This window comes from Arachis ipaensis, chromosome B6, assembly GCF_059453495.1.
Source record: "Arachis ipaensis isolate K30076 ecotype BB chromosome B6, ASM5945349v1, whole genome shotgun sequence".
Classification (NCBI taxonomy): domain Eukaryota; kingdom Viridiplantae; phylum Streptophyta; class Magnoliopsida; order Fabales; family Fabaceae; genus Arachis; species Arachis ipaensis.
The window spans coordinates 571,816-585,429 of NC_142441.1; the positions used below are offsets into that span (position 1 = coordinate 571,816).

At 31.0% G+C, this 13,614-nt stretch overlaps 1 protein-coding gene across 3 annotated transcripts; it reads right to left on the bottom strand.

Moving 5' to 3' along the window:
- Positions 1-6,692: 6,692 nt before the first annotated feature.
- LOC107645304 (filament-like plant protein 4) lies at positions 6,693-12,759 on the bottom strand. 3 transcript variants are annotated; one of them, XM_016349296.3, is made up of 6 exons: positions 12,575-12,759; positions 11,143-11,274; positions 10,656-10,875; positions 8,100-10,533; positions 7,850-7,892; positions 6,693-7,530 (listed from the first exon to the last, which is right to left on the bottom strand). In XM_016349296.3, exons 2-6 carry the CDS (start codon positions 11,245-11,247, stop codon positions 7,093-7,095), a joined length of 3,240 nt encoding a protein of 1,079 aa, XP_016204782.1. In that variant the 5' UTR covers positions 11,248-11,274; positions 12,575-12,759; the 3' UTR covers positions 6,693-7,092. The 3 variants fall into 3 exon arrangements, with proteins under 3 accessions (XP_016204782.1, XP_088345712.1, XP_016204783.1); XM_088489586.1 differs by lacking the exon at positions 12,575-12,759 and adding an exon at positions 11,497-11,736 and having other exon boundaries at positions 11,143-11,264; XM_016349297.3 differs by lacking the exon at positions 12,575-12,759 and adding an exon at positions 11,497-11,648.
- Between the last annotated feature and the right edge of the window lie 855 nt (positions 12,760-13,614).

Sequence of the window (13,614 nt, forward strand, 5' to 3'; positions counted from 1 at the left end):
ATATTAAATACGTGTAAAATTTTTTAAACAAAACAAAATATTAAAGATTAAATTAAAATTATAAAACAATATTTTACCCTTTATTTACTATTGATTTTAGAAAACTAAGAAGAAAGAACGCCTCGTAGAAAATCAATTTATTATATGTTATTGGAGGATTATTAATTGTGGAACATTGGATACAAATTAAAGGACTTATTATGAGGGGTACATTTTCGTCAATTCACGTGTCTCTTTATTTTCACACCTACAATATATAGTTAGATTTAAGCACGGATTTAGTGGACCCTGGATTTCTGCTTCAAAACACACACAAAAAATAAAATATCCATAAAAATGATACAAGCATGAAGAACTTAATTAATGTATATGTTTAATATATATTGCAACCTAGTATATGTTATCTTTGAGGTATACATGTTTATTACCACAACTTAACTATGTTATTTCTTAACCAAAATTGCTCGGAAGAATATATATATATATTTGTTTTGTGTTAAATAAATTCTCATCGTCCTCCAAGATCGATGTGACGTGTGGATGTGGTTCTTGTTCAGGGAGACACATGGGTGTGTTTCAATAATTGGTGAAAATGCACATTTTGAAATATAAATATATGTGTTTCAATAATAAATAATCAAGTTGTTGAATCGGTGGGGTTTTTGGTTGGGGGGGATACATTCGTACATATATATGATATTGCATAGTTTAACAATTATTTGATTTACAAATCAAACTATCCAAATATATAAAGAAGTGAATAAAAAAAGTACCAACTAATTAATCATAATTATTTGCTTCAAACTTGTAATTTTATTTTTCTATTTTCAAATTTTCATATGAAATTTTGTTAAAGCTCAAAATATGTTGTTTTGATTCAGTCATTTTGGGCTTCAATATTCTTTGATCCTTCGGCCCAAGCCCAAATTAAGTTGTGACTATTTGTAAAAATTGAGACTTCTCTCTACAAGTTAGAAATGACTTACCTATACTGTAAGGCTTCCTCTAGTGACAACTATATTAGGGAACAAAAATATTTTTCATATACTAAAATCAGTTACTAAAATAAAATCAGTTATTAATATATTTATGTATAAATATATATGTAATTTTATTTATTTTTAATATGTATTTTATATTAGTGATTGATTTTAATTACTATTTTTAATATATACGTAACATAGTCGATTTAAAAATATATCGAATTTAAATTCACTGTCGTCTCAGTCTTGATTGCGGTAGCCCTCTTCTTTCCTCTCTCTTTTAATCTCTTTCTTTTCTCTATTCTTTTTCTTTTTTTCTTTTTTTGACTATCTATCATCTTTTTTGTTTTATAGTTTGGTCTTATTCTTCGCTAGTTATATTTTGTTATCACGATCATTTTCCGGCCGTCTATATCCTTCTACAATTTTACCGCCTTTTTCCTTCTTTTACTCATCTTTTTCCTCCCTTCCTTTTTCTTTTTCTCAAGTTGATGTTCTTATTTTTTCTGTTTTTTTTTCAGATATTTAAATCTGATCAAAATTTAAATTTAAAATAACTCATTTATAATTGTTCTTTTTTATTTGTAGTTTATTGATAATTGATCCTCTTTTATGGTGTTTTTTATATATTATTACAGATTTAAAATAAAGATATAACGAAAAAAAATTTATATTTATGAAAATATTTTTAGATTTAGAAAGCTTTTAAATTTATTCAAAAAAGAAAAAAAGGTATTTCTTTGTGTTGCAGTATTTTCTGTGTAGGTTTAGAAATTAAAGAGACTATTTTTTGTCTCTATTTCTGTCTTATAAAATTTTCTATAATCAAATATTGTGCCTCATTTTAAACTATAATTCAACATAAAAGTTATCTATTTTATTTTTTAGTTTTAGATCTAACATTTTTTTTCCATTTATAAGTGTTGTTAGGATATTTCCTTAAATGAAAGCCTTTTTTCTATATATATATATAAAAGAGTACGTGAATGTGTTGATATGACAAAACAAAAATGATTTACCTCATCTTCTTGTTTTTAAAAAATTACGTTTTTAAAATATAATGCACATTATTAAAATAATCTCATTACACATACTAAGTAAATAATATTTTAATATTAGTATTTTTAACAATTAATATATATATATATATTATTTGATTAATTAAAAATAATTTAAAAATATAATTAATTAATAATAATTATATTTTTATATAAGTGTCAGAAATATTTGATGTACGAATATTGTTATTCTTATTCAATTAAAATTATTACATCTATGCAAAGTAATAACCTCTCACTGCCTTATTGCAACTTGCAAGTAGTATTTCATGGATTTTTTTTTTCTTTGTTCCATTTTTTCACACATATAATTCTTATCAAGATGTTCATATAAATATATAGCACGTCTCTTAGCAATAATATGTGTGACTGTGTAATATATTGTCCTTAATGAATACAAGGTAGCGATTACTTTGCTGTTTGTAGCCTCCAAAGGGTGACTTTGTGAGGTGATTGCCAAAACTTGTATTTAAATTTAATATCTCATTTTAGATTCAAGTTGTTGGTTTTATTATTTGACTAAATTTGTAGGCTTAATATATATCTCATTACATTATATATAGTTTTTCAGTACTTATAACGAGTATAATCTGTATTTGCTATAATTCTAAATAAACTTAAAAAAAAAAAAAAAAGTTGCATGATTATCACTTTTGGCTTTTTGATAAATATCAAAGTAATATAATAATAAGTATAGTATCAAAGTAACATAATTAAGTGTTCAAATCTTTTATTTGAATTTAATTAATTAAGGGGATATATGTTGTTGGTTTTAATTAGCTTTAATTTGATGTTGTTCTGAAAAAACTTAAATATAATTAAGATTACATGTTTATTATCAACCACATAATTTTTAGGTTCAGTTTGAATAAACAGTTTAATTAAACTCTTTTTGAAAAGATAACTTAAATAATAAATAACTATATTAAAAGTAACTTATAAATAAATTATTTTGTATTTGAATTTTTAGTTCTAAAAGTGCTTATTTTATAAAAATATGATAAAAAAATAGTAGTATTATAGGAGAAGTCATTTTTTTAACTTCTCTATAAATTCCTAAATAGTTTCTTAAAAGTCGCAATTTAATTTTAAAAATTGTATCAGATATTAATACTATTACTTTTTATAAGTCAAAAATTCAAAAATTCAAAAAAAAAACTTTTAAACCTTTCCAAATATACCATTAATCTAATAGCCAAGTAGCTTCAACTATTGGTAATAGTAGAATTGTAAATTAAACATCTATAATTTTACATAATTACTTGATATATTTATATAAACATCAATGACCCTCTTCACTCCCTATCTTAGAATATATAAATATTATATACTACATAAAAATATACTTTAATTTATTATATATGATCATTCTAATACATTGAATCAGCTGATCATTCATCAGCTAAACCAATGACTAAGATGGCCTAATCAAAATTAATTAAAGGTTAATCCTAAGAAATCTATATAATGACAAACAATATCATGAAATTAAATAGCATTCTTTTTAATTTATTTATTTTTATTGTTTATCTTAGAGACATGATTTCAGGGTTTGTGTTAGATGTTTCCCCAACCCATTCCCATTCAAGAGTAAGACAACCCACAAGAAAAGTAAAATAAAAACTATGTAGGAATGCACTTTTCCTTGTCTTTGTCTTCTCTTAAGGAAATTTAATAGTTTAATTTAGCTTGACACAAATAACAAAAATTAATTAATTGAATATTGAATTATTAAAAAAATAAAATAAAACATAGGGTGACAAGTGTTAGGGGCCACTCTCAACCTGGTTGACATATGTAGAGGCAACCTCACATGCATGAACAATACATCATAACTACTTTAATAACATCATGATGATTAATTATACAAGACCTTACATTCTATTATATTTCTTGATTAGATTAACTAAATAAATAATGATTAACTTATAGGTTCTTCTTCTTTCTCCTTTGGATGATCCATGTCCCTTTAAATTGTTGTGGTTTGTGTTAGACTAATTCTCTAATTTAGTTAGATCTTTCCTTACCTGTCCTTGTCTTTCACAAGTTTTAATTAAAAGATCATATAGTATGATGCCAACTACTCTATGATAGCGTTTGTTTTGAGGTATTGAAACAGAGACTGAGAGATTGAGATTCAATATCATGTTTATTGGTTCAGAGATTGGTACTAAAATTTTTGCCTCTGTTATCAAAATTTCAGTATTTCAGTACTTCTAAAAAGTGAGGACACAGAAGACTAAAATTTTTAGAGATAGAGACTGAAACTTTAATAACATTTTATACCTAAAATACATTTTTTTAAAAAATTAATTCCAATTTTATCTTTTGTACAAATTAAATTAGAATTTTATTCTTGTTTCAATTTTTGTCTCCCACTTTGCACTAAATAGAATACTAAGATTTATTTCAATCTCTATTTCTTAATCTCTGTCTCTCAGTCTTAGTCTTTCCGTCTCTGTCCACCAATCGCTACCTATTAGTTTTATTTACTTTATATAGTGCTTTTAGCTTTAACAAATAGTACACCTGTCAAGAATATATAATCTCTTTCTCACAAATTTAACTATTTTGATTTAAAAATATTATGTATATAGTAAAAATTAACCACTAAATTAATTATTATATATTTGTGTATAAATATATATATATATATATAATTTAATTTATTTTTTATATATTTTTTTATTTAATATATAATCTATACTATTGGCTAATTTTGGCATAATCAACGTTAGGGGTGTTTATGGATCGGATCCGATCCGTATATCCGCGATATTTATCCGAATTCGATCCGAAAATTGCGGATATGGATCCGATCAGCAAGGCTATTGGATCGGATTGATCATATCTGTACACTAATAAGATTGGATTGTGGATTTTGTGTAGGTATCCACATATCCGTGTATCTACAAAAATAAAGAAATAAATAAGTAAATATTCTTTTTATGTTTTATTTTAACTAATAATTATCATATATGTTGTATTATTTTAATTTATTATTTAAGAAAAATATGTTTAATATTATTTTAAGAGTAAACATATTTAAAAAATAGAAAAAATAAATTTTATTGATATTTTTTAATAAAAATAAACTTTTAAAAATATTTTTTATGTTTTGCCGATATATACGATATCCGATCTGATCCGATGATTTTAGTATGGATCGGATCGAAATTTTGGCCATATCAAATCCGATCTGATCCGCGTTCAACCCTAACCAACGTGGTTCTTTGATTTATGATATATCTCTCCATTCATGGAGTTTGTTGAGCTTAAAATGTATAAGAACCAAAAAGCATACATAACCCCACTTTACATTATGATGAAATTTAGCATTAGTTATATAAAATTTAATTTCAAGCAACAAATATTGGACTCCAGATCACTTTGTCAAGGTGATCATTGGAAATCGTTGAACTAATTTTTAGGTTGATTTAGTCTCACTAAATTTAAATGCGGTATTGAATTATGTTTTGTGTTTATTAGTTGTATTATAGGTAATATTGTGAAATTCAGACCCCACTAGTTTTTATTTATATATAGAACTATACTCTTTTACTATTTTTTTAACAGTGATTATGAAACCGAAAGAAAAAATCTATTTAACTATTTAAAATATTTCATAAAAAAGGTTTATATATATTTTTTCACATCACGTGGATTATTTAAATCTAGTTATTAAAAATATTATCCATTAGAACATAGCATCAAATCAGGTTGCTACAATGTCACACTATGCTTATACAAATTATTGTGCTTTATTAATTGCTCCAGTCTTTATCAAGATGTCTAATGATGATTTAGATTTCTTTAGAATTTGGCCTTTCATTTTTTAATGAAAATAAAATAAAATTTATTGTGTATATTCCTTACCAAGTATGTGTTCATTTTTTTAATCTTTAATCTCTTTTTAAGAAAAAGATTTAATTCGAAATGAGTTTAATTTTAATATAGTAAAAATATAAAACATTTTATATATTTGTCTAATTATATCTGTTATTTTAGATGATCAACAACAAAAAATTATTTTTACTGATGCATGATTGAATGTATGTATATTTCATACTGTTACCAAATATATCTTAAATTTTTTTTAACACAGTTAGCTCAACACAAAAAGTGGAGCAGAATGAAGGATAACAAAAAAACAAAACATAAATATAAATAACAAGTTGTAATCCGTAGTCATTTCCGGCATTGCCATCAACAACCAAACGGATCAACTCCACACCATTCCTTGTAACTCAAGAAGGACGGAATCTTTACTCCTTCAACACTTGTCTCAACTCTCTGAAGACTCTGCTATTCCGCTCCAAATATATCTTAAAAGTTACCAAATATATCTTAGAAGTTAAGCAATGTTACAAAAATGCATGCTTGATTTTTCTTCAACAGGGATGCTGCAACCGATCACTACCTTTTGTATTGCAATTGCTATGCATATGTACAAGTCTTCTTGATATTGCTAACTGATAATGATTGTGATTTTAAAATGTGAAAAAATGCTAGGGGATTAAACAATTTGGAGAAATAAAGAGATACAAGTTTAGGCTATAAATCTTAGAACAAGTGTTTTATAACACTAATGTGACTAAAGCTTTCCATGGGAATAAAATGTGTCATTTATGACTTAAAAAGAATTAAGGTATGCATAAATCTGTGAAATATTCAACATATTAAACATCATATCCTGTAATATTCAGAGACTATGTCAATGTTTTGCTAATTCAATTACATAACAGAAAAAAAGGGGGAAATGAACAATGAAAAGAAGAAAAACATATGGTTACCATGTACAACACCACCATTACATACAAGAATCACCCTCACATTCATGACCATCCTCCTCCTCCTCCTCCTCCTCCTTCTTTGTAACTACACAAATCACCAAAAAGACTGCTAAATCATGAAGGAGCAATGCCACACCATGTTTTCCTTCATATATTCTCCCTCGGTCCATCGTTAACCGTCAACCGTCGCTGACGGTTATTAGGGACGGAGGTAGTATATGATGAAACATCATAAGTACTGCAGAATCTTCAAGAGGCTCAATGACCATTTTTTCCTTTTGATGAGAAGAATCTACTAAAACCCCTTGCATGTTTCTCTGGTGTAGTAGTTGAGGAGGCTGAAGAAGAAGATGCTGATTTTGTAGGCCTGTGGTTTGATTGCATAGATTGGAAGTTTGACTCATTATCTGAGGGGCTATATAAAGTATTGGTGTAATGCAAAGGGGACTCAGCACCTTGTCTTTGCACAAAGCCAGAATTAGCAGTGTCCATTTCAGCATGATCTTGAAGATTTGGGCTATGAGGAGCATGACCATTATGCTCTGTGTAGCCTTCAACCTTTTGACTTCTCTCATTGTATGGAGACACCATTGGTGGCTCCATTTGAGGGTGCAAAGACTTCAATTGTTTGCCAAGAAGAAATATGGTTTCTTGACACTCAGCTAGCTTTTCAGCAGCAGCAGCCAACTCTCTCTCCTGGGATAACAGAGAATTTAATCCAAGATTAACATATTGAAAGGAAACCGGATTTCAGTTATCGAGTGATTTTGTCGATAAAACAGATTAGGTTAATTTTGAAGGAGAAGTTAACATGTCTTTTTTGCACTATTTGGCAACATCAAAGTGTCAAATTACACATTTTGAAAGTTTCAGGCGTATAGGCGCATGAAGCAAAAGTTTCTAACTTCTTTGATTAATACTAAAAGTTTCCCAAATTTATGCATTTTTCATAGAATAGGCAAGAAGATGCTAAATAAAGCATGGAAACTTCTTTTGATTGGAATTATAGCCGTACCTGCTTGTTCTTAAGTTCATTATCAGCGGCTGCGCTTTCACTCCTAACAAAGAGAGTAACACAGGAATTAGAAATTAGAAACAACTTGAGAGATTCAATGACAACGAATTCTTGAAAAACATGTGTAGTAATTTAGTGTTGCCAAGCAAAACAATACACCATGTTACTTAGATCAGCTTAAACACAAATGCAATAAGCAGGATGTGCACATGTTCATGATATACTATATGAAAAGGGATGAGTGTCTAACCTTTGTAATTGCTCCTCTAGCTCCTTGGACTTGGCCAAAGCTGCTTCATGACCCTTCTTTTCCTCTCTCAGTTCATTTTCCAGAGTTTCCATCTTTGCACGCAGATGATTTAGTTCGGTTTCAAATTCCTGGGCGCGTGCTTCAAGTGACCTGTATGACTCTGCCATACATTTCAGTTGTGTCTCCGCCAAGCTGTTTGATCTTTGAGCAGAAGTCAGTTGTGACTTAACTTCAGCTAGAAGTTGCTCTGTCTCTTGCAATTGAGATTTTGTGGTTTCAAGACTTTCAACACATTTTGACAGATCTGCTACAGCCTTCTCTTTCTCGGACTTCAGTTCTTCAAATTCCTCAATCGTGATCTTTTGTGCTGCAACATTCGATTCATAACCTGAAATCGGATTTCCGTCATCAGGGACCTCAGGATCAGAACAGGGATTAAGAATATCGGAATGACCATTCTGATATCTCTCTCCTTTCGAATCATTCTGAACTAACTTATTTTCCGGCAAAGCAATCTTATCTATACAATCAGGACTGTTAGTTTCAGCTTCTGTACCCTTGTAACCAAGGATATTGATTCTGAATTCACTTGCTTTAGCTAAAACATAAGACAGATCAAGAACAAACTGTGGCAAGGTTGCTTTATTGCTTGTAACTTTATTAAAGGTGGCGGAGAACTCCTCCAGCTTTCTGCTTATTCCATCTTCATCGGAAGATATCTCATGAACCGTCGTAGCTTCTCTGCCTAGAAGCAAGACAAAATCATGAATCTGAGAGAAGGCAGCCTCTAAATCTGAGCTTATCTGCTCATACTCTGTAGGTTGCTCAGACGAAATGAGTTCTTTTTGGGTACTTGAGCCAGCATCTTCATGATTATCCTGCTTCTCACATGGAGTCTCAGAAGGCTTAACATCCTTAGAGATAACAGCTTCAGGGTCCCGAACTGAAGTGTTGGGTGCATCTTCAAGAACACGTTTAACTTCTTCCAGGATCTTCGCTATATCAGCATCATTTGACATGGACTCAAAAATAGAAAATATTTTTGATTGGACCTCTGCAAACAACAAACCATCAACATTAGACTTTGGATCAGGTTCTGGCAACACTGCATCAGAAGATACTTCATTTGGTGATGGAGTCGAGCCACTCTTATTTTCCGAGGTATCATCTTTACCGGTACTGACTTCTGACACATCATTAGTCATAACTTCAGTCGTCTTATCAATTGAAGGAACTGAAACTGTGGCATCTACGTTAGAGTCATTTGATAACCGAGCCAGCTTCTCCACCTCCAAAAAGTCATCCATTAGCTCCAATTTCTTACAGGCTTCAGATTTGCTAAACTCATCAGTGCTCTTCTCTTTTGGGAATTGTTGGGATAGCTCGGATATTACCGCTGTAGACCAAGATTCAGCACAACTTGCAGCATCATCAATTCCATCTTCAGACATGGAGATCAAACTCGGTGCATAGCTTGCATTGCGCCCGTAAATGTTTTCAGGGGTTATATGGATGGTAGATTTTGGAGATCCTTTTTGTTGATTACTTTGCGCTTCCAATAATTGAAGTTTGCTTAGTGTTTTAGCACACATACTCCTTGAGGCCTGCAATTCACTGTTACGTTTTGCCAAAGCTTCTTTGAGCATCTTTGTCTCTTCTTCCATTGTCAATAAGCGCTCTGTAAGGAATTCGTTATCCTTCTGGAATTTCTGTACATTCTCAAGGGAGAATTCGGGCACAGGAGACATATGAAGACTAGCAGGTTTGACGGGAGACTTCCTTAATCGACTTTCTCCATAATCTCTACCAAGATTCTCAACCTCTAGTTTCATTTGTGCAAGAGCAGCTGGTCCAGGTAACTTCTTCCGCACAAGACCACGTAGTCTTTGGCATTCTGCCTCCAATTTAGTAATTTTTTTAACACCCTCCAGGTGCTGCTTATTAGCAACTTCTGCTGATCTCATACTCATGTTCTTTTCTTCATTGCGAATCTCGAGCTCTTTGGAAATGACATGGATTTCATACTTAAGAGAACTGATTTCTCTTTCGCATGATTCTATGTTGCCCTTAAGATGCTCAATTTCAGCCTCAGCATTAGCTTTTTCTTCACTCAATTGGATTATCATGTTAGAACGCTCCTGCAGGGTTCTTGACAAAGCCGCATTTTCAGCAGCGGACCTCAGGAGTTCTTGTTCAAAGCTGGCTATCTTTGCCTCAAGCTCACCCTTAATCTTGTCAAGTTGCTTGGTTTTTGTGAGAGCGACTTCCTGTATTTTCTGTTCATGTTCTTCCTTCAGGTTTCTTATCTGCCGCATGCACTCCTTAAGAGCACCATCCAATTGTGATGCATGGTCCTCAGCAGTGAGTTTTGAGAGAGTGACAGTTTCCAGATGGTTCTTCAATGCCAAAGCTTCGGCTTCAGCCTTTTCCCAGCCTGCAAAAATTCAATATGGCTTCAATTGCAAGATCCAAAAACTACTTCATATTATGGCATACTTTTTTGAGTTTATCATTTATTCTATGTAATAGAATCATCAAAGGCTCAAAGCCGCATACCTGAAACAGCTTCTTCGGCTACTTTAGCATGCTGTTTTACCAAGCTCTCCTTGGTATTTATCTCCGAGTTCGCCGCCGACAGCTTTTCATTCAAGTCTTTGATCTCATCCTCCAATGTCTGAATTTTTTCTTCACATGTCTTCACTTGATCTTCTAAACCAGTCAGATGCGTGTACGACTCTACCGAGATTTGGACATAGTTTGGCTTCTTGTAACTCTCCTATTAGCACAAGCGAAGGCAACAAAACCAAATGAATGACTTTAATGGCATTGCTAAATCCACAAAAACCAATTTATCAAAGTAAAGGTCCTAGAGAAACACATACAGGATGCTAAGGGATAGAAAAAAATTACAATGATATGAATGAATGCTGAGAATCCAATTACCAAAAACTAAGCAGCCAAATCAATTAAACTCAAAAAAATTCCTCAAGCACAAAATAAACATTCCATTTTTCTGAAGTGCCAATGAATATTATATATATACCTGATTAGCCTCAGATGATGCACTAGCAGAATCCAATGCTGCTGCTGCTTTCTCAAGCACAGCCTTGTCAGATGATTTCTTCTTCCATGGCCACCGCCGGTCCATTGAAAACTACAGACACCCTTTTAGAAACTGAAACACAAAATTCAATTAGAATCAAAATGAGGCCATTCTGTTTTCACCTTCACTGCATCACACTACCAAATTCAAATAAAACATGCTATTCACACAAAATTCATCAGTTAGAACAAAAAACAAAGCCATCTTTACTAATCACACAAACAACATTGTAATCCAGAATCAACAACAACAAAACCAACAACCCCACCCTTTGACAAAATGGTAATCACTCACTCTCACAAAGAACATCCAGGTTCCGTTTTCCAACACACAAGTATACAGTAAAATTGTTTTGCACAGTGTTGGATAGTGTCGGTAGTGAAGGCTCACACATACACACACACACACACACGAAATTGATTAGGGAAAAAAAAAAGTGTCAACATAGCACATCAAAATGAAGCCCTTTTTTTTTTTTTAAATGGGTCCCCTGATTGACACAATTTTACTATTTTTGAGAAGATTTGGCATTTCAGAAAAACAGTAAATAGTAAGAAACATAAGCCAAACAACAATTTAACTAGAGTATCTATCAAACCACGATCTCCAAGATCTAACCGCTGCAACTTCCTCCATTGATAAAAATTTCATAACATCATCAATAGAAGAATTGAATTAATAGAAAAAAAAAATCATTTATTTCTTTATTTACATATCACAAGTGATTGGTTGCAATGGAAGTGGACTGTTATTCAGCTTAACTTTACCAATTTAAGAAAGAGTTTAATTTTAATTAATCTTACTGTGAGAGCAATGTTGAAAATTAAAATAATTAATGAAAGTAATGATTTTGCTTTTGTAGACAAGCTTCTGTAGTGGCTCAAATTAGATCCAAATTAATATAATTGAAGGAAAAAATTGTCCCTTTTCATTTTTCAAAAAAGTTCGAGGCTGCATGGAACAAATCCGAGGAAGTTTGCTGGGGAAGTGAATGGTGGTGAAATTGAACAAAATACGGTGTCGTTTTGAGTAATTAAGCACAAAAAAAGCAACATTGGAAGCACTGGTTGAACACGGAGTCACCGACACACAGAAATTAAGTTAGAAAGCAAAAAAATAACAAATAAATGACGGTGAATGGAAACGAATAAGTTAGGGAAGTGGGAACAGAAATGAACACCACAAAAAGTGAGTGACTTTGCAAATGAAACGAAATAAATTAGAAAACTTGAATGAATAATCAGTTAATAAGGGAGAAAAATCTTAAGGGGAGAGAGAGTTGAGAAGAGCATCAATGGAAGAAGAAGAAGAAGAAGAAGAAGAAGACGACGAAGAAGAAGAAGGGTGTTGGAGTGAGAATGCAGGTAATTACCAGAGGAGAATGTTGGTGGTTATGTTGTGAAACAGAGAAGAGTGACAATGGGGTTTGTTATTGCTGTTATTGTAGAGAGAGAGAGAGACAGAGAGAGAAGGAAGAAGAAGAGGAGGAAGAAGAAGAGAGAGAGAGAGAGAGAGAGGTGGGTAGGCTAAGATATTGGGAATTAGGTGGCCATCTTAGAAAGCTAAAATGGCCTTTTAACCCAAACACCATATCATAATTTTTTTTTTTTTTTTTGCTAAAATTTTGGTACTACATTACCAACTGTAAAAGATTTTTCTTGGTCGAGTGATCAGCTCACTTGTCCGCTTAAATAAGTGTCGGAGTTTCAAATTTCGCTTTGTGCATGTAGCAACCGATTAGCCAATGACAGACTCTCAAATGGAGCTCAGATCCGCGACGGACTAGTCCTTGACCTGTTAGGTTGGGGGTATCGTGGGCAACAAAAAAAAAGAGATTTTTCTTTGTTTTTTTTTATTATTTTGTCAATACCAAATTACTTGAGTAGTTTCATATTTGAAAATAAAAAAAAAATGGATGGTTAAACAGCTATAATTTTTAAAATTTAAAGTCTATTTAGTTAACGTTTTTATTTTTAGTATTTTTTAAACTAAAATAACATTTTATTATTTTTATTATTCTTTCTTTTCTATGAATACAAAATTAATAATAAAATACAAACTAAATATACAGAAATTATTTTTAATATAGAAATAAAAATAATACTTTAGTTAAATATTAATATTTGAAGTATATTATAACATTGTGGAAGTACAATAAAGGTGCTCGATACACATTTTGTGTTGACTCTTCACCTGCAAAATTCATTCACATATAATTACACCAAATAATTTTATTTTCAACAAAAATACCAATATTTTTTTCATATAAAAAAATTAGCTCCAAATATGTTGTAAATTTTTGAGAGAATCCTATCCAAAAATCAAATAGTATAAATAGTATAGTCTAAAATATTATGAAGTTTGTACTCTAATTCTCTAAGATGACTAATGAAACTCACTACACACTCATTT

Excerpts from the sequence above, each read along its gene's own strand:
- LOC107645304 (XM_016349296.3), bottom strand. The coding sequence starts at position 11,247 with ATGGACCGGCGGTGGCCATGGAAGAAGAAATCATCTGACAAGGCTGTG. Across the intron at positions 10,534-10,655 it reads AGCCGAAGAAGCTGTTTCAG|GCTGGGAAAAGGCTGAAGCC; the intron begins GTATGCGGCTTT and ends GAATTTTTGCAG. Across the intron at positions 7,893-8,099 it reads CTAGAGGAGCAATTACAAAG|GAGTGAAAGCGCAGCCGCTG; the intron begins GTTAGACACTCA and ends TCTCTTTGTTAG.